We start from the raw sequence: 24,855 nt of genomic DNA, 5'->3' as shown, positions 1-24,855 counted from the left end.
TAAATCTACTATAAGAAACAGCTTTCCAGGAAAAAGTAGAAGATAACGATATCTGTGCTGGTACTGGTGAGGTTTACGTTTTGGGGAGACTTATTATCTTGACTGCTACTCCTCAATTTCCTTTTCTACACCTCTCTAACGTAAACAGTATTTTTCCCCTGCCTTCTGTACAAACTTCAGTATACTTGAAATGGAGAGCCCTTTTCCAGAATAAATAATGTTTCCTTTGCCTTTTATGCCATAGAACACATCCGAGGCTCATGCCTGTGTATTTAATAAAAGGAGAGAATGGGTTCAGAGTTCATAAAGGTTCAGATTAAAGTGTTGATTTCATATTTTGGATAGGTTTGAAGAATGTTTCATAAACTCTGACAGCCCTCTTCTCAACCTTCCTTCTCTCCAATGTGTGGCCTTCCCCCCTTTGCTGTGAAAGCTTTACGCATTACTTCTGCATGCCCTTGCCCCAAAGAGCGTTAAATACTTCTTGCTTTGGGTTTGTTGGTATGGCAGGCTGCCATAAGTTTGGCTACTAATGAGTGCTTTTTTTCCTCGATTTGCTTAATAATCAAAATTCTTCTGCTTCTTGGTACATTCCATATGACCTCTTATCTATAATTCCTCAATATAAAAGACAAAATTAAAGAGGCAACCAATCAGAGAGGTGGATTATATTTTGGAACAAATGCCTGAATCTGTTGTAGAACAGAAAGGAGGAAAAAAATAACTGATTATAGTATGCGAAGAACTAAAAAAAATAAACCAATATATAGAAACATGTACACATACATATACACACAGATACCCTCTACCTTAGATTTTGGTCATTTAAATTCTTAAATGATTGAAGTCTTGCCTAAGTCTATCTGTGCTCTCTAGTTAATCTTCATTAATGTTAAAGAGACTTACATCCATGTATTATGGTACATGAAACTATAATTTATAGATTTGCCATGTCCACCTGAATATATTTCCCAGTTAACTTAGATAATTAATTTTCCAAGAAATGTAAACCCAACCTCTTTTTTAACAAAATAATTCTAAGCTTACTAGAAGAATAAGTTTAGCTAAGAACATTTTTAAAAGTAATGCAATGATTTGCCCTAATAGTCATTAAAGACATTTTAAACATCATAATACCAATGACTGAAACAACAGACAAATCAGTGAACAGATTCGATAGACCTGAAACAAACTATAAGTAGTTATTAAATCTTATAACTTACATGACTTACAGTTAGAAGGTCTCTGTGGAATAGGCCTTTAGAAAGTCTTTTAATTCAGAGTATGGCTTTATGTTCACTCTCTAAATAAGGAAAAACTAGGGGTGGTTTAAGTTTGCCCAGAAGATATTAAGAAATGGTATTTAGTTGTTTAATGAGCAGTTAATCCTTTTACTGTCTAGATTTTTTTAACGTGCTTTTAATTAGAACATCTCTTTAATATATAGGTAGTGTATGTTCATTTTATAAAATACAAATGAACAAAAACAGTGCATAAAATCTCTTGCAGTCCCAGAGATAGCCACTATTTACTGTCTAGTTTTAAAACTAATTTTCTAGTTGAGTGAATTATTTTTTGTTTTACCTTTTTTTTTTTAACCAAGAAGATTGTAAACTATAAACCTGATTATTTGAGGTACAGGACTATTTAGATAATAAAATTCAGTGAGTTTTTATTTTCACAGAAATAGGAACCAAATTGCCATTTAAAAAATTATACCTATGGCTGAAACAGTGTCTGGCACATAGTGGCCACTCAAAAAAATATTTCTGTAATGAATATATAGGAAACAATTCAGTTCTCAGTATGTGGTCAAACGGAAACTCATAATGATCATCATAACTATATCTTATATTTAATATTTTAAAGTTTATGAAACTATTTTGCATATCTCTGAAAGATCTTTATTTTCCTATGGTTTTTATGACTAAAACAAGGTTTTATATATGTTGATTGCTTTTCTGGACGTACTTAAACTTTTGAAGTTTGAGGGGAAATTGACCACTTCTGGACTTTTCATTCAAGAAGTTCTTTAAAATTTTTCAGACTAACCCTATCCAAGAGACTTGGAGCAAATGCTTATATAATTTTCATGGACAAACATGTATTTTGAAAAAGAAAAGGTTGTATTTTTGGGTAACTGGGATAGATTCCTGTTTATTATACTCAATGAAACTTCCCCCTTCTATAAATATCCTTTCTAATGCTGTACTGAGAAGCTTGCAGAAAGTTGGAAGTCTTCAGGATATTGTTCTTCTCAGATCATATTAGCTTACAAAAATTCATGATTTTTGTCTTTTTTTCATATTTTTTACTATGCAGACATTTAAAATTGCCTTTTTACCCCCATCTTACCAAACATGCATCTAACAAACATCTATAATCTTCTGTGCCAGACGCTTATATTGTGCCAAAAGCTATGTCTTCTGAGGATTTTTGTTTATTTTTATAGATCATAAAGCTTCCTCTTAAGAGTTTCAAATAAATGGAAGCAAATATAAAAGTATATAAGCCTGCAGATTAAAGAAGAAATAGCATATTTATGAAACTAGTTTGAATGCCAGAGAATTATATAGCTTAAAAAATTATGTAACTCAGATGTACAGGTTAAGTAGCAAAACAAACATCTTAAACCTATCACTTGAATGATGTTTGAATTAAAACTATAACACTCTGGTGCTATTTAAGTTTGCGGGGAATTGGGGAAGCAGGATAATTTGCAAGTATAGCTTTTTTTCCCCTCAAAGTAGACCGTTACAATTTAAGATTACTTCAATTTCACTTAAAAGTTATCTGCATACTTAATGTTCTCAAATAAAAAGATATTATAACCAAACATGATAGTATTTTAAACATACTGCTTCTCAGAGCATAAATATGTTTAAAATTTTTTTACTTTGTATGCGTAAAGTTAGTTACAGCTATCTTCAACTTGTGTTTACTTTGTGACATAATTCACAAATTAACCACTTAAGGACTTAGATTGTATAGGATAAGTCACAGAAATAACTGTTGCCCATTTTCAGTGCCTTTATGGCATAGTCAGTTGCAAGGTGAGGAGTAATGTCATTTATCAGTCTATTTTGTAAGAAGTGTATCAGGCCTTTGATTATCTTGCTTGACACTGGTCCAAGATGCCCTTCCTTTTAAAGGTCTTTTCTTCCCATTGTCTCTAAATGTCTCTCCCTCTCTGTCTTGGTTGTAGACTAGTTTCATTATACTACCAGTTTCTAATATGTTGGGTTTTTATTCACTATTTGATATATTTGTTTTAATATATGTTCTTGTTTTAGCAGGTAAAAGAATCATAACTTAGTTGTTTTTTTAAAAAACATTAATATTATTCTCTAATCTTATAACTACCTTTTTATGCATTTTGCATGTCATCTTTTTTCATTAACGTCTAAGATCTTTTATAAAAAGAAGGCAAACTCCATGTTTAACAAGAGCTTTTCTAGGAGCTAAATTAAGCATTAACAATCTTCTTCCCTTACCTCCCTATCCCTCAAGAATGGTTTATCTTTTAACTTTGTCTGCATCTTTAAAAGCTGATGGTTACTCACAGTCTAACAAAACTAGGGTCACCAAACTTGGCAGCAGAAATAAGCTTAGTCTTATTGGGTTAACTACGCCAATTACTTTATTATTTTTCCAGTTTAAATTCAAAAAATTTTGTGGAAATATTTGATGCCGTTTGTGATTTTCGAAACTTAAGACGAAAACAAACTATTCAATGTTTGAGAGTATTGAATGAGTTTAATTGTCTGAGAGAGTCAAATTTCAGTACAGTTGTCGTTTTCTAGATATTTATCAAACATTAAAAACTGACTATAAAAAGTAAAGGCTTAAAGTATAATTCAACCAAAGCTTGGAAATGTAAAATTAAGCTAGCTTGAGTGAATTAGAATCCATGTACTTTGTATAAGTTCTTCAGATTTTAAATGGTGGCCAGTTTTCAAAGTTTGTGTATGCTTAAAAATTGGTGCTGGTACCATAGATAAGTATGTCTCGCTTATCTGCATAGTTTCAGAATTGTATAACTGTCAGTGCAAGTTTCTTTATTCTGAAACAGTAGCATTTAAAAAGAAAACAAAATTCCATTCCTTTTAGTTCTGGTCCAGAGATGTGGTTTGGTTTTCAGATATACTTGCTTTTTTAGCTCCAGTGAAAGCATTAGCCTTGTGTTCTTTATAGATGATTTATTCTGTGTTTGGAATAGAACATATCTGTTATTTCCCCATGATTTTTGTGGAATTGATCAGCACACACATACATACAAATTGATCTTAATGCATAAGTAAGGATTCTTTCTCTAAGTGACATTTTGAACTCAGTAAGAAAAAGTCTGACAAGGACCCTTGCTGTACTCTCATAATTTAATTTGATGTGTTGTTGCATTTTTTTATGTGATTATGTGGTCATCAAATGTGGACTGTTTTAACTGATGATTTCCGTATAGTTGACTGCTGATTTTAAATTGAAAAATGTATGTGGAACCCGTCTTCTGTTTACTACTCACTATTATGAAATTTAAAATGAATATTTCACCATGCCAGTATGCCCTAATCTTTTTCTCTGCTGCCAAATTTGGATAATCTCTGTTTTAAAAGTATATAGAAAATAACTAAATTAACTAGTTCCTCTGCATGGATATAGGTTCTGATTTCTTCTCATTCTTTCCGTGGATTCTTAGGCCATACAGTTTGTTTCCCTGCATTTTTATGCACCTTGCTTTTTCCTTGTCACTCCTGGTATGGATAACTCTTTAAAACTCTCACCCACTCCCCTTTCCTACTTTGCCCTTTACCCAACTTCTGTATTTGCTTATTGGTGTGAAACCCTGGGACATTTAGCCCATACAATAATAGCCCTCGACTTGTCCCCCTGTTCCTCCAGGAAAGGAAGTTCTTCAAAGGCTTCTTTGGAAAAGTAAGTTTGATGCCACATTTGTGCTTGCTTTATAAGGAGTTACACCCCTAGTATAGCACTGACATATTTTTAAAAAAGAAGTACAACTTTGGTTTCTTTATAATACAGGAATTTGTTTGACTGTATATGGAAATTAATGAATTGGAAAGTTGCTGTCTATGATATTACCTGTGTGTCTGTTGATATTAGATCTGATGATTCCTAGGAAAGTCCGATAAATAAATCAAGTAGGTTAAAAAAGGATTGTCTCCTCAAGACTAGGTGTTAAAATAAATTTAATTTGATCTTGCAAAACTGTTTATGTTAGCATATTAGCTGAATTTTTAAGAAGTGGGTTTTACTTCTTGCTCAATATTGACAGAGAAATGGGAAAAAATATTAAATTCAAGAGAAAATTAAGTGCACCCCAAATTTTACATTCAGTGCTATTACTTTTTTTTCAATCTAAGGGAAATTTCAGGTGAAGTAAGTAAAAGTACATAAACATATCTTTGGGGATCCTATGATTTTTAACCTGCTAATCTAAGAAAAACTATCTTAATTATTAGTCCACCAAATCTCTCTCATATGTGGAGCATTCTTTAGGTAGATACTTTGCAAGTAATGATTGTTTAATGTTAAGATTTCCTTAGAATTAAGAATATACAGTGTGACAGTACACAAATAGGTAAATACATTTCTAACATTTTCGTGCCCAAGTTTATTATTGTTTAGTTGTAAACAATAAGTATTATAATTGTAAGTGCTACAAAATAATTCAGACTGATGCAATATAAGAAAAAACTACTGTCATTGAATGACTGAGTGTAAATTACTAAAAGTTTATGTGAATATAAAAATCTCATCACAGTTGATCTTGTACTGGGTTGTTTGGGTACTTTGGAAATTTATTTTAAAGAACAAATAGTTTCCATTTCCTTCTCAAGTGAATATTTTAGTTGTAACCTGTTTTTGCATGATCTTGTTTAGATCACTTTTATACTAATGTTAACAAATTCGAAGGATTTTAGATTGAATGGTTTCAGTTACTGCTGTCAATCTGAAATAAAAAGTCATATAATCTACCCACACGTCACAATAAAATTTTTTAGTAGACATTTTGAGTCTGAGTCAAATTAACAGGTCCATAGAATCTAAGATCCACATCTAGAAAGAATTAACCCTATAAATATTTGCATAGTTATAGACAGGCACTATAATTGTTAAGCAAATTTTTTGGTGGAGTATTTATTCTTTCCCAAATAGAATTTCTCAAAGCAATTTCACATCACTACAATTATCATACAATTTTAATTATCTTCCAAATAATCAGTTTTTAATATTCTACTTTAGTAAAATAGCCTTGTCTGTGAAGCCTAGGTTATAGAAAATATTGATTTGTTTTATAGAAAAAACATGTTAAAAGTATATTTTTTTAAAAAGGTTATAACATAGTATTAGGGAACAAAGGTAGCTCTCACTTCAGAATTAGTCCTAAGGTGACAGTTTTCGCTGCTGTGTATAATGGGGTCATGGTGCGCCCACAGTAGCTGACCTGGGCCATGCTGTGCTTCTTAGCTGTTTTCACTGCATTTTGCTAGATGATAAATTTATGTGGCATAAGGAAGAAAATTATGAATCATCTCACTTAATCCTTACAATAATCCTGAAATTATTGTTCTTCCCTGCTTTATAATGAGGAAACTGAAGTTTACAGAGGTTAAGTGCCCTGTCTGAATTCGCAGATATAGTAACTGGTAGAAGCTAGGATTTGAACCCATTTAATCTGACTTCAGAACCCACAATCTTAATCACTATGATATACAATCACTCTGTTTTCATATTATTTATAAGTGAAGTTTAAAAGATTTAGCCTCAAAAAATGCTAGTAAATAAAGAGCTTCCTGGAAATTCACTTTTACTTTGTAACTTTCTTCTTTAAAGGTAGTAATTTAACTTTGGATTTTATCTCTAGTCAGTTTACTTTTTTATTAGTTAAAGCTTTAAAGAATCTTTTCAGGGGCTGGCCTGGTGGTCTAGTGATTAAGTTCGCACACTCCATTTCAGCAGCCCAGAGTTTGTGGATCTGGATCCCAGGTGTGGACTTACACACTGCTCATCAAGCCATGCTGTGGCGGCATCCTACATACAAAATAGAGGAAGATTGCCACAGGTGTTAGCTCAGCAACAATCTTCCCCTCCCCCCCCCCAAAAAAAGAAGAATCTTTTCAGTGGTTCAATCTAACATTTTATTTATTTGGAGATATTTAAATCATACTGGTGAGTTTGACTCCCACAGGATTTCCTTAAAAGATGCTAAGTGATCCCATAATGGCATCTGTGAACAAATGTGACTTTCAGAATCCTTTTCTTATGTTATTGCAGAGAAAATTCTTTTTAGGGCAGGGCAATTTTATTCTAATATACAGTTCACAGTAAGTCATTCAAAGAGTTTGGAAAACCAAGGGGGAGAAAAGCATCACCCATAATCTTACCAGAAATGTGCTTTTAAATGAAACACTTTAATTTGAAGGCTTTTAAGTCTTTCAAATTGCCATCATTCAACTCACTTCCACACTAATCTACAAGAAAAGGCTGGTGAAAGAGACTTCGTTTGTTGAGTTTGCTGAGTCAGGTGTGCTTTGATGAGAGCTGAAAATGAAGAATCTCATACAACACCATATAATAGGGAGTTTTTATCCAGTACAATTCCTCATAAATTTTCATACTTTCTTAGCCTTCACATCAATGTATGGTTTAAAGGTTCAGGATAAAGAGAACCAGAGTTGTCAAGAAGTGTTTCCATCAAACATATTTGCATAAAAGTAGGTAGATGGAAGAATTATTAGCCCTGATTCTGAATTTATCGATCAAACCCAGGAGAACTGCTCCCTCTTTTCCCTAAGTTGTCTCCTGGACCTGACCACCCAGTCACTTCCCTATTTCTACATCACCAGCTAAAAGGAACAGTGCCTGCAGAACCTTTAGCCTTAAGGAAGAGAGAAGGCTGCGTCTGTTAAGAGCACTGTATTATTAACCTATTGTAAGCTTACACACATCTTAGAAGGAAAAAAAACTGAGAACCTGGAATAACTTTTTCCAAACTAGCTACGTTAAATTGCTCGTTGTTTTAGGAAAGCCAAGAATGTACTCAACTTTTTAGGAAGTATTATAGGCAGCTTCATTAGTATATTTGGCCATACTAGGCAAGTAGTTTATTACCAAGAAATTACATGCCACTTAACATTTGAAAAGGATTTTGTAATTTTAACATATTTGAGGAACCCCATGAGTTAAGTAATCTGTATTCCCATTTTATAAGGAACTGACTGAACATAGAGATATAAAATGTTCTTAGGCCACCCTATTTGGTCTCTTTTTAAAGTCATTGTATTAGAAAAACTCAGTTGTCTGCCTCCTGTGAGTCTTTCTCCTGTTTCCTTTACTATTGACACAAAACACTTCACTGCTGATCACCAAATATGTAGAGATTTTTTCCCCACACCAAGCAATTCTCCGCGACACTAGCTAGGTGTCCTACAATTTAACTCAGTTCTAACTGTATCTACCTGGAGATAGCATCAGATCCCACAGGTTAAGGGCTCAGTCCCGCAAGACTGCTCCCACCCTACTTCAGATGCCAGTTGCAAGTAGTAGGTCCCCAGGTTACCTACAACTTTTGTCCAGTTTGGCTACAAATTGGAGGTTCCCGTGACCCCCTCCTCAGTTTTGATTAATTTGCTAGAGCGGCTTGCAGAATTTAAGGAAACACTTAACTTACTTTTACCAGTTTATTAAAGGATATGATAAAGAAGATAGATGAACAGCCAGATGAAGAGATATGTAGGGCAAGGTCTGGGAGCATCCCAAGCGCAGGAGTTTCTGTCCCTGTGGAGTTGGGGTGCATCACCCTCCCGATGTGGATGTGTTCGCCAGCCTGGAAGCTCTCCAGACCTCATACTATTGGGACTTTATGGAGGCTTCCTCACATAGGCATGATCAATTATTATCTCCATGTCCAGCCCCTCTCCTCTCCCTGGGGGGTGGGAAGTGGGCTGAAAATTCCAAGTTTCTAATCCTGGCTTGGTCTTTTCAATGACCAGCCTCCATCCAGGAGCCCACCCAAAGTTGCCTCAATAGAACAAAAGATGCTCCTGGTGCTTTTATCACTTAGGAATTTACAGGGGCTTTAGGAACCCTGTGTCAGGGACAAGGTCAAAGACCAAATATTAGAACATGAGATGCTCCTAGTGCTCTTGTCACTTAGGAAATTACAAGGGTTTTGGGAGCCCTGTGCCAAGAGCCAGGGGCAGAAACCAGTATATATTTTCTATTATCTCACAGCCATTTACTTGTATTTATATAGAGCTTTATAATTTATAATGTGCTTTGACCTACTTTCTAATTTGCTACTCACAACAGCTCAGTGAATTAGACAAGATAGTTCATGAAACTACGTTTTACAAATGAATAAACAAGCTCAGAGAAGACATCTAGCTAGTAGTAAATGGTAGTGCCTACCCTGAAACCAAGGTTTTCTGAAACTTGGTGCAGAGTTCTTTCACCTACCCCATATTAATGATCTCTCATTCAAAAATATTGGCCTCTGCTTTCCTCAGGTATGCCTTAATTATGATGAATGGAGAATTGTCTAGTGCAGAGGACGGTAGACAGCTCAAGGGCCTGAATGCTTCCTGCAAACATGTGTTGTATGGCCTGCACACAGTTCATAAATTTGAATTAGTTTCCAATATTTCAAACATTGAAAGCTTTCATGTAAAAACTAGGATATTTATCTTAAGAATTAGAAAATCTGTCAAAACGGTGTGCTTTCTATGTGGCAACAGTGGCTTGAGCTGAGTAGGGACTGTGCCCTTTGGTTGCCTGTTCACCACTATCCCTGCGAGTCCCTATTGCCCTTACACTCAGGCTGCTTCACTCATTTGGTCACCTGCTTTCAAGCCTGTAGGCATTTGAGTTTGTGAACTCCTCCCTCAGCAGTTATATCACTTTGAGTTTTGGGGGGTGGGGGGGTAACACATCTAACTGTATAATACCAAAAATATTATAATATCTGTTCTAACAGATCCTGTTAATGTACTGCCAAATATATTTTTTCAAGTTTTTATGCTTTTACAATTGTTAAATGGCATCAATAGAAGTGGTTATTTTTTAGAGAATGCATGGTTGAAAAGTAATGTGTGGTTATATTGTTTTCACCTAATTCTTGAGAGTAAAACATTTCATGGTATTAATGACCACTCTTCGGTGTACTTACATCTGCATTCTATTTTAGACTTCCCACATTTTCTCCTCTATGACAATTGTACTTAGTAGTGCTCTTCATTCTGGATCCTTTAAAAGTGAGGGAATTTCTGCTGCCTCTTTCCTTTTCTTCCTTCCTGCTTTTTAAATTCCCATTCCCTTTCTTCTGTAAATTTTACTTTCTCTTGTATTTTATTAGATGCATCTTTTAGGATTTCATTTATTTTTTCTTTTTGAAATGCATTATAACAAATTTCTGAAGGAATAAAAAGACAATCCCAAGAGTAATCAGAAGATTTCCATTCATCCTTGGTTTCATTATTTCCTGTGACATGATCAATTAGTATGTTAAATGACTTGGTCACTGACCTTTTCTAGATTAAAAAACTTCATTAACCTTTAGAGTTATCTTTTTTATTTCTATTCATAAAAACCCAGTGGTTCTCAAGCCTCAAGTCACAGTTAGTGTCTAAAACTGTGCTAAGCTATCCAGATACAAAGATGAACAAAACAGTCTCCATATTTTTTAACCCATTTCTCTCTCATTTGTAGATGACTATTTGATGCCTCCTTTTTCTTTAAACTTCCAGAATTTCTTAGTCTGATCTCTCTTTCAACTGATGACCTTGCTTCCCACTTCACTGAAAAAATAGAATCAGTCAGAAGAAAACTTGCATGTGCCACCCCACATCTACTCACCTACCTGCGCCCGTGCCCATATGCTCTGTTTCCCTCCTGTTCAAGGGGGGAACTGTTTGTGCTTCTAGCTGAGGCCAGCTCCTCCACTCCTTTCTATTACTCCAGCTCTTACTTATTCCCGCAATGCTACCCCTTCTCCCTTCCATAATCAGTTTTTCTTTCTCTAGTGGATCATCCGTTAGCATAAAAACACACCATCTTTTTTTAAAAAGGTTTCTTCTTGGTGCCTTCAGTTCCTGCTCTCCCTTCCTCTGTTAAACTAATTTAATCAGGCTTTACCCTCACCACTCTACTGCTCCACTGTTCTTGTCAAATCTTCTCTATCATGATTCCAATGGTCCTATCACCTTACTCAACCCATCTCAGCATTTCACATAGCCCATCTTTCCTCCAGCTTGAAACACTCTGTACGTTTGGAGTTCACGAGTCATATTCTCTTGGTTTTCGCTTATGTGGCTGCCTTCTCAGTCTGTGGACTCTTCTCTACCTACACCTCTCCCTTGATGTTCTCATGGGAACATCCATGTCATGGATTTAAATACCATCTCTATGCTGACAATTTTGAAATTTCTCTCTCCAGGCGTCTCCCCTGAACACCCTAGTGGTATTTCCATCTTAGAAGCAGTCTAGTATAGGGATCAAGGGCACAGACTCTGGGGAGCCACATTGCTTGCCTTTAATCCTAGCTCAGTCACTTACTAGCTTTGTGACCTTGAGAAAGGTTCTTACCCATTCTGTACCTTAGTTTCCCCACCTATAAAAAAAAAAGGGATAATACTAATACCAACCTCATTTGATTGTCATGAAGATTAAGTGAGTAAATGTAAGTAAATTTAGTGGATAGTGTTAGCTATTATCATCATTAAACATTTCCACTTTGATGTCTAATAGGCATCTCATGCTAACATGTCACAAACCAAATTCCTAATCTTTCTCTCCCAAATCTCTCCTAATCTTCCCCATCTCAGTATACAGCAACTCTGTCCCTGTGCTCTAGGCAAAAATCTTGGATCTTATCTTGACTCCTCTCTTTCTCTTTTACCCTGTATCTAGTCCATCAACAGTTCCTGTCTCACTACCTCCACCACGACTGCCCTGGTCCAAGCTGGATTCGCCTCTCAGCTGAAGCATTTGCAATAGTGTTCCACTTCCCCTGCTTTTGTTGTTGTCCTCCTACCATCTGTTCTCAAGATATCAGCCTGAGTGTCTTTTTAAGACAAAGGTCTAATTGTGTTGCTTCACTGCCCCAGATCCTGACCTACTCAGAGAAAAAGCCAAAGTCTTTTGGGCCTTGTAGGCCATTGTACATGAATTCCCTTTTCCTGTTTTATTTCTCCTACTTTCCCTCTTGCTGCCTCTGTTCCAGCCACACTAGCCTCCTTGCTATTCCTTGAACACAGTAGGTATGCTTCCACCTCAGGACCTTTGCACTTGCTATAACTTCTAGTCTGGAACACACATCATCCTTCCTCATCTCTTTCCATTCTTTGCTTAAAAGCCCCAGTCTCAGTGAGGCATTCACTGAGAACCTTATTTTAAATTCCAAATACCACCCCCCTTCGTATACACACACTCACTATTCCCTTTCCTAGATTTATTTTTTCTCTGATAGGGCTTATCGCCATTGTCATACCATATAGTTTACATATTTGTTTGTTCATCTCTTCCTCACTAAAACGTAAGCTCTCTGAGGACAGAGATCTCCACCTGTTTTGTTCACTGCTGAATCTTCAATGCCTAGAATAATATGTGATCCCTAGTAGCTGCTCCAAAATATTTTTGTTAGTGAATAAATAAATGAATGAATGACAAATGTGCACTGCTTTCAAGTTCACCTTGTAGTGGGAGAAATCAGACAGGTAAAAAAATGGTTACCAAATTGTGTAACAGTAACAGGTACTACTGGAGCAGAGGGGAAAAATGAGTATGAGAAGTTGTGAGAAGGCTTCTAGGAGGAGACGACACCTAAGCCTGAGACTTAAAACCATTAACAGGACCACTGGGATGAGAGAGAACATGCTCCAACACATTCATTCATTCAACCCAGGGATATACAAAAGGAAACAGAAGATAAGACCCAAGTTTCGGGTATGGATGACCAAGGGGATGGGGCAGTCATTCACTGTGACATTCACTGTGAAAAAGGGTATGATGACTTGGGTTTTGGACAGGTTGAATTTGTGATGCCTATGGAATTTTCATTTCTGCTATATATATGTGTATATAATATATGCATTTGAAATTTGAGCTTAATATTACAATAATCCCTGGGTTCCCCCCTTCCCTCAGTTGAAAGTGATTTGGCAAACTAGAAGAGGTAAATTGCCTCCAAAACTCTCTCCTTTGCTGTTTGGTTCATGACATGCTACTATCCGTATTTTTTGCCCAAAGCCTTTAAAGGCCCCTGTCACTTAAGAGAGTACAGGAAATAGTGTATCCTAGTGTTGCAGGTTAAAAGTTACTGTACTTTTAATGAAGCAGCCATTAGAGATAGTTTCAGTATCAAATCCTGTAGAAAGTTGTTTCTTTCCCTTCACTGCTTTGTCCTTTGGCGAATACACACTGTATCTAGGAATTATAAGGCAAAATGTGTTAAAAAATTCAAATACCATCAAATTATAGACTTTAAAGACCTTCTAAGATTAAAAAAAAAAAAGAAGAAGCTAAGTTTTCCTGTGAAAGAGAAGGTCTCGTGTTCATTTATTATAAGGCATACCATATCATGGTTGCCTGTTAATATATTGTTATTACTCTGTAATGACTGAGTTGTTTCTGTGTATAGGTGTGACAGAAAGACTGACCAGCGATTCTTTACACATTGGGTACCCTTGAAGACCTCTTTGGTTTGTAGCAGAAAGAATGGCAAATCACTGTTGCTCAGAAAGAGTGAATTGCTCTGCCCCTCCTGCCCAAATTAGTTTGTTTGTTGCTGTTGCTTCTTAACATTTCATAACCGTGCCAAATTAGACTTCCACATGGCTTTGTAGCATTTCTTTGCTTTGGCTTACATTAGAACCTCTGCTTAACCTTCTTGCTTTTATCTATTCTGCTCAGCAGAATTGTCTTGCCTCCAAATATCACTTCTATTTATATTAATTTGCGTGCTCTTATCTCATTGGTGATCTTGGGAATCATAGAATTTTAGAGTTGGACAGCACCTGAGATTTGAGTCACAGTTAAAAATAATAGATAGAATATAAGCACATTTGTTAAAAAAAGAACAAAAACAGAAAAGAAAAATAATTTAGGGACACGATTCCAAACAGGCCTAATATTTCAATATAATGAGTTGTCTTTCCAAAAAGATTTAATTAATGGTCACTTTCCAGGGATTATGATAATTTATATCAGAGGTCAGCAAACTGTGACCCACTACCTGTTTTTATAAATAAAATTTATTGGAACAAAGTCACCTCATTTGTTTACATGTTGTCCATGGCTGCTTTTGTGCTACAATGGCAGAGTTGGGTAATTATGACATAGACCGTATGGCCATGCAAAACTTTAAACATTTGGTATCTGCTAATCCATGATTTAAACAGTTAAAAACTTATTTCTCCAACTGGAAATCTAAAGTATTTCCCCAGATAACACTGATATATAAAATGAAAGCAACTGTAAGGATCTGTCACCCTACCGAGAATATCACCCAACTTTTGATCTTCATCCTTTTTCAATTTATTTTTTTTAAAGTAGTTTCTACTAAAAAGAAAAAAATACTCTGGACAGGTAGGTAGATGACAGTTCTTTATTGTAGTTAGTTATTTCAATTCCCTTTTACTGTGAGTGGCTTTTATATTTAGGGGAAAGTGATCTTACAGTGTACTGATTTTAAGTTACTATTTTCACATCATTTTGGCAACCTTTTTGTGTTCCTTCACTGATGTTTTTATGTTAAGATTATCTATGCATTTCTCTTAACTTGCAGAGCGAGTTTCCTGATTTAGTAATTTGTGATAGATCCACTACCTCTATCATTTTCTCCACTGTCAGAGCCTGCTTAATTTCTATATTGGTTTATATCTCACCATAATAAAAGATATTTAAGGCAGATGTTAATTTTAAAGTTCTAAATTAGATATTTAGGGAGTTGAGTGATTACTTGAAAGTTGTACTTTCCATCTTTCACTCCTAGGTTAGCTTGATCTTTCTGCTCAGATTTCTCTAGTTTAAATTCTGTTACGGAAGTTTTGTCCATGTTAGACCCATTTTTTTCCCTTGAAGAATAAGTGATTTTTTTCTTTGTTGTTAAACTGTTTTTCATACACAGACACTAGTCAGTGTCAATTCTGCCTATAACCTGGAAATTATTGTTGAAATAGAAAGTATTGGAACAGTAGTGATGAAATAGTTCTTAATGTCTCACATCTGCGTTACCACTACCACATTTTTATTAGTTTCTGAAGTGTTATGTAGTCTTTTTTTTTAAAAGGGATGTTTGTGGCACTAAGACGTACGTAAATTCTACATTTCATTCTTACTCTGGGTTGTCTTTGTTTTCTTTTTGTCCTTTGGTTAGCTAACTTTGACCTTATCTCCTAGGGTATTGGCTTAAGTAGACTGTTTTAGGGTAAACAAAAGCAAAAACTTTCGTCTTCTCTCTATGACTTTTATCATTTTCTAAAAATTGCTTAGGAATCTTAGTTTATATTATCAGAAAGAAAGACGCTAAAGTTCACAAATGGTAGAGAAGCATTCCTACTGGAGAATTTGTGAGAGGAAGTCTGCACTTAATTTCAGCTACAGGCATCTGTGAGGGTTATGTCTCAGTACCTGACTGAAATAACTGTACTGTGGCAAACTATAGTGACATCCAGGAACCAGCACCTAATGTATGAATAAATACAAGAAGAATTCATATTATCATATTGTTTTTTTTCCTTATTTAGAGAGATCACAGGCCATGAAATATGACAAACACAGTGCCTCACTGATATATTAATATAACACCATAAAAATTATTGTAAAGACATACCTCAAAAAGCAGAGATGTTTTCATAACAGTATAATTGGGCCAAGAAAATGCTGTATTTCCCTCTATATGGTAAGAAGACTAAATGGGAGAATGGTCCCTTTCTTTTTATTATAAGTGTTTTTTCCTGCTTTTTAAAATTTTTTCTCCCCAAATCCTCCCAGCACATAGTTGTGTATTTTCAGTTGTGAGTCCTCCTAGTTGTGGCATGTGGGACACCACCTCAACGTGGCCTGACAAGTGGTGCCATGTCCGCACCTAGGATCCGAACCGGCGAAACCCTGAGCCATTGAAGCGGAGCGCATGAACTTTAACCACTGGGCCACGGGGCCAGCCCCAGAATGGTCCCTTTCTAAAATCACCTTTTCTTTTTCCCACCTTCAACCTCCCAACCTTGCAGTGGTCCTGTCTGTTGCCTCAGACGCTGAATACTGCAGGCTACTATTGCACAGGGAGCAGACTGATAAAACTGCGCATTTAAATTTCATACACAGGATTTTCAGTGCTATTTGGTGGTCTTCTGTGTCACTGATCAGCTGTCTCCTATTCTCTACAGCAGATATTTAGCAAATTTATTCCTTCAACAAATATTTCTTAAACTCCTACTCTGTGCTAAACATTGTTCTAAGCTCTGATGATACAGCAGTTTACAATATAAATGGAAAAAACCCTGCCCTCACGGGGCTTACCTTCCAGCAAAATACTAAATGCTGCATAAGTGTTGGGTAAATATGGGCAGTTACTGTTGGTGGTCAGGTGACTATTGTCCCAGTTTGCCTGGAACAGCCCCAGTATGCCCCAGTATAACACCTGTTTCCGGGTTTCAGTAGTTCCCCTTTTCACTTTCAGAGGGGTCCCAGTTTGGACAGTGAATTATATAACCCTCCCTAGTTTTAAACCTTTTACATATATTAATTCATTTAATGCTTACAATAATCCCATGAGGTGGATGAGATTATTAACATCATTATGCAGGTGTGGAAGTTGAAGCATAGAGAAGTTAAGTAATTTGCCCTTGGTCATACTAGTAAGTGGCAGAACCAGAATTCAAACCTGGACAACAGCCTCGTTCCAGAGTTTGTGCTCTGAGCCAGTATGCTGTACTGCCCCTATACTGCTATTCTAAATCTTTACAGTCTTACTCTGCCTGTCTGCCTTCCTCCCCCCAGCAAAGTAAAGCAGGTAATCTCATCTTCACAGAAGTTTGTGGCTCTCCAGAGTGAACTTCCGCAACTTGCCACTCCCTCCTTTACAAGTCTGTCTTCATTTCTACTCAGCTTCCATCCCTCCATTTCAAGGAAAGAACCTCCCTCTTCCTGTCTAAAACCTGTAGTCTAGCCCATCCCATCCTGCCTCCTGGAGGACTTTGGTCTTAAAATTACTCTTCTCTTTTTCTTGGGCCTTCAGTCTCCATCTTCCCACTGGCTTTTCGCATTCAGCATATAAGCATGATCTGTTGTTGTTGTTGAAAGTGTGTATCATTCTTTCAAGAAGTTTTACTGTTGGGAGAAGATTTTTAAAGTTTATTAATAATATAATGATGATAAATGGCTGCTAATTATTAATTACCCTAGGTTCCAGGTACTGTGCTATCTCTGATCCTTTTACCAACCCTACAGATACTTCACAAATGAAGAAATGGAAGCTGAGAGGGCCATCTGTTTCTCTCTTATCTATTTCTACACATGTATAGAGAGAGAAGGGGATTTATTTTAAGAATTGGCTTATACACTTGTGGAGGCTGGTAATTCTGAAATCTGTAGGGTAGGTCAGCAAGCTGAAAACTCCGACAGAATTTCTGTGTAACAGACTTGAGGCAGAATTTCTTCTCCAGGGAAACTTGTTAAGGCTGGGGTAACCCTTGGGTAAACCCTTCACCTGATTGGATGGAGCCCACCCATGTTATCAAGGATAATCTCCTTTACCTAAAGTCAATTGATTGTAAATGTTAACCACATCTACAAAATACCTTCAGAGCAACACCTAGACTAGTGTTTGACCAAACAACTGGACAACCATAGTGTAGCAAATTTGACACATAAATTTAACTATCACAACCTCTGTCACCCTACCGTGTCTTCCTCATTGCTAAATCCAATGGACACTTTTCACATCTTTCCTTACTTAATCACACTGCAACATTTGACATTTTGAACCACCCAGTACTTGAAACCCTTCTTACTTAGTTTCTGAGTAAGTGACCCTAATCTCTTCCCATTCTCCTGTCCCTCTGGCTGTTCCTTTTCTAGTATTTCAAGGATTTGCTCATCTTCTCCCAATTCTTTAATTATTGATATTCTCTCCTGTCCTGGGCCCTCTTATTACTCTCATGATTGATGTCTCCCAGATCTAAAATTCTATCTTAGAATTTTCTACTGAGTTTCAGACCTATGTATCAGTTGCCTGTTGGACATTTCTGCTTGAATGTTACACAGACATCTCAAATTTTGCACATCTAAAACTGAAATCCTATTCTTCCCCTCTCAAACTTGTTTTTGCATCTCTTCTGTTCTCTTAGTTTGTGGTACCCACCCAGTTACCCAAGCCAGGGTAGGAATCCTCAACTTCTCCCTTACACTTACCACTTAGAACTTTCTCATTTCCATCCCTATCTCAACCAAGAGTGCTCAATTAACATAGAATTAAGATAGAATTCTTTAGCAGGCATACAAGGCCCTCCACGGCTTGGCCTTCCCTACGCTTTATCTCCCACTGCACTCTGCTCACCCATCCTACTTTCAGGCCATACTGAAATATTTATGGAGTCCTGACTTGCCATGTTGTTTTCTCCCACGTCCTGTACTGCTATTTCTTCTGCCTGGCATGTCCACTACCTCTGTCGCTTCCCTGCCTCCCTACCCAACCTGGGGCATCTAGAAAAATTATTTCAGTACTCAGTTCAATCTTCTCTTTTGAATAACCTTCCCCAATTCCACAAATAGACTTGACTATGCCTCCCTTCTAACATCATTATACATTGTTTTCAGCCTACTATAGCACTTAGTACTGTATTATTTATTTTTTTATTTAGCTCAGTGTCACCTTTCAATGGTCTGTGAGCTCTTCAAGTATTTCCACTGCCCGACACATAATAGGCTCTCATCAGATCTATGGTGGTGGAGATGATGAGCCTGGAGTGCATTGCACAGTTTATTAAATAAGTCCACACCTTCTATATCAAGGAGTGCTGGGCTTGGACACATCCAGAGGAGAACAGTAGACATTTCTATATCCTTTGTCCCTTTAGAGACTGCTGTTCCAACCTTTAGTACCAGATTCCCTTTGATCTGTTTTTTATGATGTTCTGATACCTGTTCTCAGCCTTCACTTTGCTTCTGTTTTATATTGTTTGCATCCTTGGAGCGGTTAAAAGAAAGGAAGCGGTTAAATTACTATTACAAACTCCCACTGTCCTATTTTCATTCCGTCACAGGAGACGTCATACGTCAGCTTGTTCTCCCATGATCCTTCTGTGCCAAAAGAAGTCTTTTCTCAGCCAGTAAAAAAGAATTCATGTTATAACAACAATATATTTTCAACAATTTTTTAATCCTCCTATGTCCCCAAAATGTCTCCGTGCATTTAATGTCAAATTAAAAACTAAATCAGTTCTGTGTTAATCCTGAGAGAAGAAATAATGGTTTTTAAAGATTGTTAATAGAGTAATGAAGACTTCTTGGATTTTTCACATGAAAATTTCAGGTAGCCAAGGGTCCTGCTAAACATATTGAGGTCAAAGGATAGTAGAATGGTCAGCGTCTCAATTTAGACTTATGTATCACTTTCTACTCTAAATACACTCGTAGAAGCTACTTGTGGTGTAACTCCTTATGTATTTAAATTTATCTGACTCTTGGTTTTCTTGGTTGATTTTTCAAACGGGCGAAGAAGCTAGTTATGAATTCTTTGCCCGTTATGGAATGTGATATCTTGGTTTTGATTCCATCTGTCCCTTCTCCTTTACTTAATTTTATCTTATTGTTTTGCATTGTGTTTCTAAAATAATGGCTTTGGCTTGTTTCTTCCTGAATGTTTCTGCAGTTTGGTTTGAGTATCTGGCTTTGGGCACCCCTCCTGAACTTGGACTCCATCTGTACTTGTGACTTTTGGAAGGCAGAAGTAGTCAGTGTTTTCTAAGGAAGATGACTTTTTTTAATATTTTATATATATGTGTCTCCCCCTCTTCCTTTTTGATTTCTCTTAAAAGACTGGAAAGAAAGCAGTGAAGGCAGTCCTATGGGTATCAGCAGACGGACTCAGAGTTGTGGATGAAAAAACTAAGGTAAAATTTTTATAAGCTTAAATGTTACTGCTCATATGGGTTTTTTTATCCCCAGTGATCAAATATAATGCCATTAAGCTGTTGTAGTCGCTGTATATCCTTCTACTTTGTCCAAAGTGCAGTTTTCTGAGAGACTAGTTAATGTTCAGGAAACCGATTTAGTTACTCATTTACCTTATGAAAAATCAAACAGAGTTTTCTCAACAGTTTCCTGCACTATGACACATTATGTTTAGCCTACTAAGCATTTGCACTTAACATAATGTTAAGATCTGAGTTCTGTTTTTGTTATTACACATTTAAAAAAAAAATGTTTACCCACACAAATTTGATGTAAAACATGATGGACCTTTTACCACAGTTAAAAATTTAAAAAGAAAAAGAGGATGATGGACCACATCTGAAATTTCTTCTTGTTCCTTAATAAAACACTGTATTTCTAGAAAGTGATATTTGAACTAATTAACATGCTATTTAACTGAAAACCCAATTTAAGTGAAGTCTTAAAGACTAATAAATGACTCATTTTGGTTAACATTTACCTAAAATCTACACAATATCTCAAATCATAGGTAGCATTTGGCATTTGAAAGAAAGTGACCCTACATGCCTAAATAAAAATAGAGACATAGACTCTGTCCTTAGAGAGCATAAGGCATTAGATAAATACATTTAATTATTAATTAAAATGTCCTAAGAGACCTAAAGTCTGGAGAAATTTTAACAAGAAGGGAATTTTTCAAAAAAAAACTCAGATGTCACTGGAAGGAGGAGAAAGTCTGGCAGGTAAAGAGCAGTGTTGATGGATAACTTGGCTGATACATTTTAAGTGATTTAATATAGCTGCATTTTTGTTCTTTTGACCTTACATGTAAGGCTTTTTTTCAGGCTCAAGAGAAGTGGTAGTCTTAAATGTAAATTACTGTTGGAAACAAGGGTCATTTTAATTAGCTTATTTATTACTATTGGAAACAAGGGTCATTTTAATTAGCTTATTTTCAAGAATTTGTGTAGTTTTCATTAATGTTTTGGATGAAATTTGTTGTGCATGGAGGCTGTTTTTGTTTTATAAAATAGTTAGAAAGTGATGTTGCCCCCTAGTGGCTACTTATAGCACTGGCATTAATTAGTTTAGTCCTTCCACATTGAGTGATGATAGTAATTAGTGGCTTGTCACCCTTTGACCCAACATGAGTGGAAAAGTAATTTTGCAATGTGTATAATATATAAAGGGTTTATATTTTTAATATATAAAGAGCTCCTACATCTCAATAAGAAAAATGACAGACAATTCAAAAGACTTGAAAACTCACTTTGCTAAAGAGGAAATTCATGGTGATCAAGGTTACGCAAAATAAAATCATAATGAACCACCAGAATTTCAATATTTTAAAAAGTTTACTGGCAAGTTTGTGGAGCAACAGGAATTCTCATAGTGATGCTTTATAAAAACCATTTTGGGGGCTGGCGCCATGGCCGAGTGGTTAAGTTCACGTGCTCCACTGCAGGTGGCCCAGTGTTTCGTCGGTTCGAATCCTGGGCGCGGACGTGGCACTGCTCATCAAACCACGCTGAGGCAGTGTCTCACATGCCACAACTAGAAGGACCCACAACTAAGAATATACAACTACGTACCGGGGGACTTTGGGGAGAAAAAGGAAAAAAATAAAATCTTTTTAAAAAAAAAAAACCATTTTGTTTGATGTATGTTTTAACACTCACAGCCCCACCTCAGCATCTAGGGATTCTAAGCCATGAGACTCTCACACAGAAGAGCCTCGGAGCCTCCAGATTTTTTAAAAAATTTTATGTAATGTTTATACTGTGTATATACTATGCCATTTAGCAAGTATATAAACAGAGAAAGTCATGCTCAAAATTAAATGATCAATAAATTAATAAGTACATAGAACTGTTCTGGGAATGATATTATTCAATATGTTATATGGAAATTAGATTAAATATATTGATTTACATGTATTGTCAAATTGAACATGGAATCTACCATGATAAAACTAGAATCAGCAAGCATTTGGTTTAGGAGAGAAAGATGAGATGAGGGAGGCATTTGGGCAGAGTACCTCCTGGGATCTCTCCTAGGTCAGATTCTTAGTATTCACACTGCTGGCCTCAGATCTAGCTCTTCCATAGCCTGGATGCATCAGATGTAGGGATTCTGTATTGTGAAATGAACATCCTGTGTTTCTTCTGAGAAGCTTGAATAACCTCATAAGTCCTCTATTCCTTTGTGCTTCCCTTTCCTAGGACCTCATAGTTGACCAGACAATAGAAAAAGTGTCTTTCTGTGCCCCAGATAGGAACTTTGATAGAGCCTTCTCTTACATATGTCGTGATGGCACCACTCGGCGCTGGATCTGTCATTGCTTCATGGCTGTCAAGGACACAGTGAGTCCAACAGTGTGGATTTCTTCATGACTAGCCTCAGTTAGCCAGGCTCCTTCCGGGTTGGCTCAGCCAAGCAGTTTCCACTACATTTTTAACAAGTGCCTGTTGTTTCAGCACTTGAAAGTGCCTAAACTAGCTTGATTTCACTCCTTCTGTTCAAGTTGTTCACACTCTTGGTGTGACCCAGCAACTCACAGAGCAAGGTGATGGCCTGACATCCAAGATCATTAAAGGAAAGTAAAAGTACTCTGGTGATGGTGGCTGCTAAACTTTATTTGAAACTTTTCATTATTAGAGCTATTTTCAAGATTCTTACGTGTGTTTGTTTGCTAATACATCTAGGTTGAAGATAATAGCATTTGAAAGGTGCTTATAAATTTATTTGCAAAGAGATTTTACTACAAATGAAAGAACTGAGTTGAAGTATGTTTTCAATGAATTAAAAAATAGAAGTACTAAATTATGGTACAATAAACTATGCTAGAAATTGTTACATAGAAACATTTTTTGGTTTTGTTTAAAAATAGAGAATAATCTATTATCCTTCACATAAATTACCCAAAATTGACATGAAAGACAAGTCTCTTAGATCATGATGATCTCAACTGTAGTATAGCATTGAGAGTGTAATTTCTGAATTTTTAAAAGTCCAGACAGAAGGCGGCAATATATTCCTGAAGGCTATAACTCAATAAACTCTTGCCAAGGTTTAACCTGGAAGGGAAGTGGTGGCCCTACTCTAAAATTGACAAAAAGGTTTTTTTTAAAGCTCTTGGAGACAGTGGTATAAATAGCTCTGAATCAGATCTAAGTTCCAGTCCTGATTCTGATTCTTGCTAGCTGTGGGATTTGGGGCAAGTTACTTAATATTTTCTAAGTCTTAGTATCCACTTCTATAAGATGGAGATAACAGCTGTGAAGACTAAATTAGATAATGAATATAAGCACTGTTAGCATAGGGTCTGGCCTGTGGTGACTGCTCCAAAAATGGTGGCTAATAGTGTTAAAGCTGTTCCTCCTTGGTTTGATAGAAGTGCTTTGAGAAGGAATTGAAGTAACTAAACTATGCTTTCTTCCTCTGTCTTTCAGATGCTAAGCCACAAAACAGTGTATTTTGCTGTCACTACACTCAAAAAATCCAGAGTTCAAGAGTTCCCCTATATTAATTTTAAAATTGTTTTATTGTCAAATTATCGCCCTTCAGGCTGTTTGAATCTCCCAGGCCAATGTTCTCCTACATCAGAATCACTGAAGGACTTGTTGAAATAGATTGCTCCCCCCCACCCCCAAGTTTTTCCTTCAGTGGGTCTGGAGTAGGGCTTAAGGGGTCTGTCTTCAAAAAGTTCTGCCCTAGGCCTAGGAGAAATAATAAGCTTCCTTGGCCTATAGCTCTGTCCTTGTAATAGAGCTATGTTCAAATGCAAATGGTTCTAAGATTCTTTCGGTACTTTCTCGTATTTCATGCTTCAATGACTAGCCTTATATTATCCTACTAAGAAATTAGAGGGAAACTCATGTGGATTTATAAAGAGTAAGTCTATCAGTCTTCAGATAAGCGGTCATGTGAAATCTTAGGGACAAAAAGCATTTCAGAATTACCTCTCCTTATGATATCTAATATTGGCATATAAAGCCCAGTGAAATTACTTGCTCAGAGCCATATGTTGGATCGGCTGCCTATGTGGTGTGATTTTGAAAACTCCACAAAGTGCTCCCTGTTCTCAAATATCTCTTCTCACTATTAATGGTGCCAACAATTATTATATCATCTCTAACTTTTTTATTCCACAATTACGGATATGGTTTAAAATACAGATAACTCTGGTAAAAATAATCCATTGAATTTATTAAATTTACTCTAGGTAATCTACTGTATCGTTAAAACAATATTTAGTTTATATAAGCCTCCCTCTCATCCCACACACAAATCAGTTCTATCTTTTGATTCCTTTATAAGTAGAGAGTGTGGATGAAAGCATGCTTTAACTTTTGCCTGTTTGTGGTTGGGAGGTAGACCTGGAGTTAGAGTACAGCTAGAAGATAGGGAATGTATGGGGGAAAGCCTGAAAGCACTGAAGGCCTAGAAAGGGGAGGAGCACTGGGGTCAAGGGAGCATTCAGAAAGGGGAGACTGAGAAAGTGAAACTTTCCTTTGCCCTCATCCCTTCTCATTGGTGGAGTCGTATTTATTTATCCAAAGTTTAAAGTTTGCTCCTTTTGTTCCTAGACATGTTGATGTTGTCTTTAAGTTCCTGAAATTTGCCCTGCCTTTCTAGTGGTTTCTTAGAAATGCTTGGTAAATGTTCCCCTAAACAGCAAATACA

The 24,855-nt window shown here is 36.3% G+C and overlaps 1 protein-coding gene across 50 annotated transcripts in view; it reads left to right on the top strand.

Annotated features, from left to right (window-relative positions):
• The window catches only part of NUMB (NUMB endocytic adaptor protein), a 183,548-nt gene that overhangs the window by 147,714 nt on the left and 10,979 nt on the right, over positions 1 to 24,855 (top strand). For 28 of the 50 annotated variants that reach the window (XM_070250076.1, XM_005605302.4, XM_023628063.2 and 25 more), the window contains 2 exons: positions 20,052 to 20,126; positions 22,392 to 22,532. In XM_070250076.1, the coding sequence (XP_070106177.1) occupies positions 20,052 to 20,126; positions 22,392 to 22,532 (216 nt within the window). Of the gene's footprint in view, positions 1 to 4,896; positions 4,930 to 20,051; positions 20,127 to 22,391; positions 22,533 to 24,855 lie in introns of all 50 variants that reach the window. The other 22 variants (XM_005605304.4, XM_005605300.4, XM_023628062.2 and 19 more) reach the window with 1 other exon arrangement.

Source organism: Equus caballus, chromosome 24, assembly GCF_041296265.1.
Source record: "Equus caballus isolate H_3958 breed thoroughbred chromosome 24, TB-T2T, whole genome shotgun sequence".
In the NCBI taxonomy this organism is placed as follows: Eukaryota; Metazoa; Chordata; class Mammalia; order Perissodactyla; family Equidae; genus Equus; species Equus caballus.
This window is presented reverse-complemented; position numbering and strand designations above follow the sequence as displayed.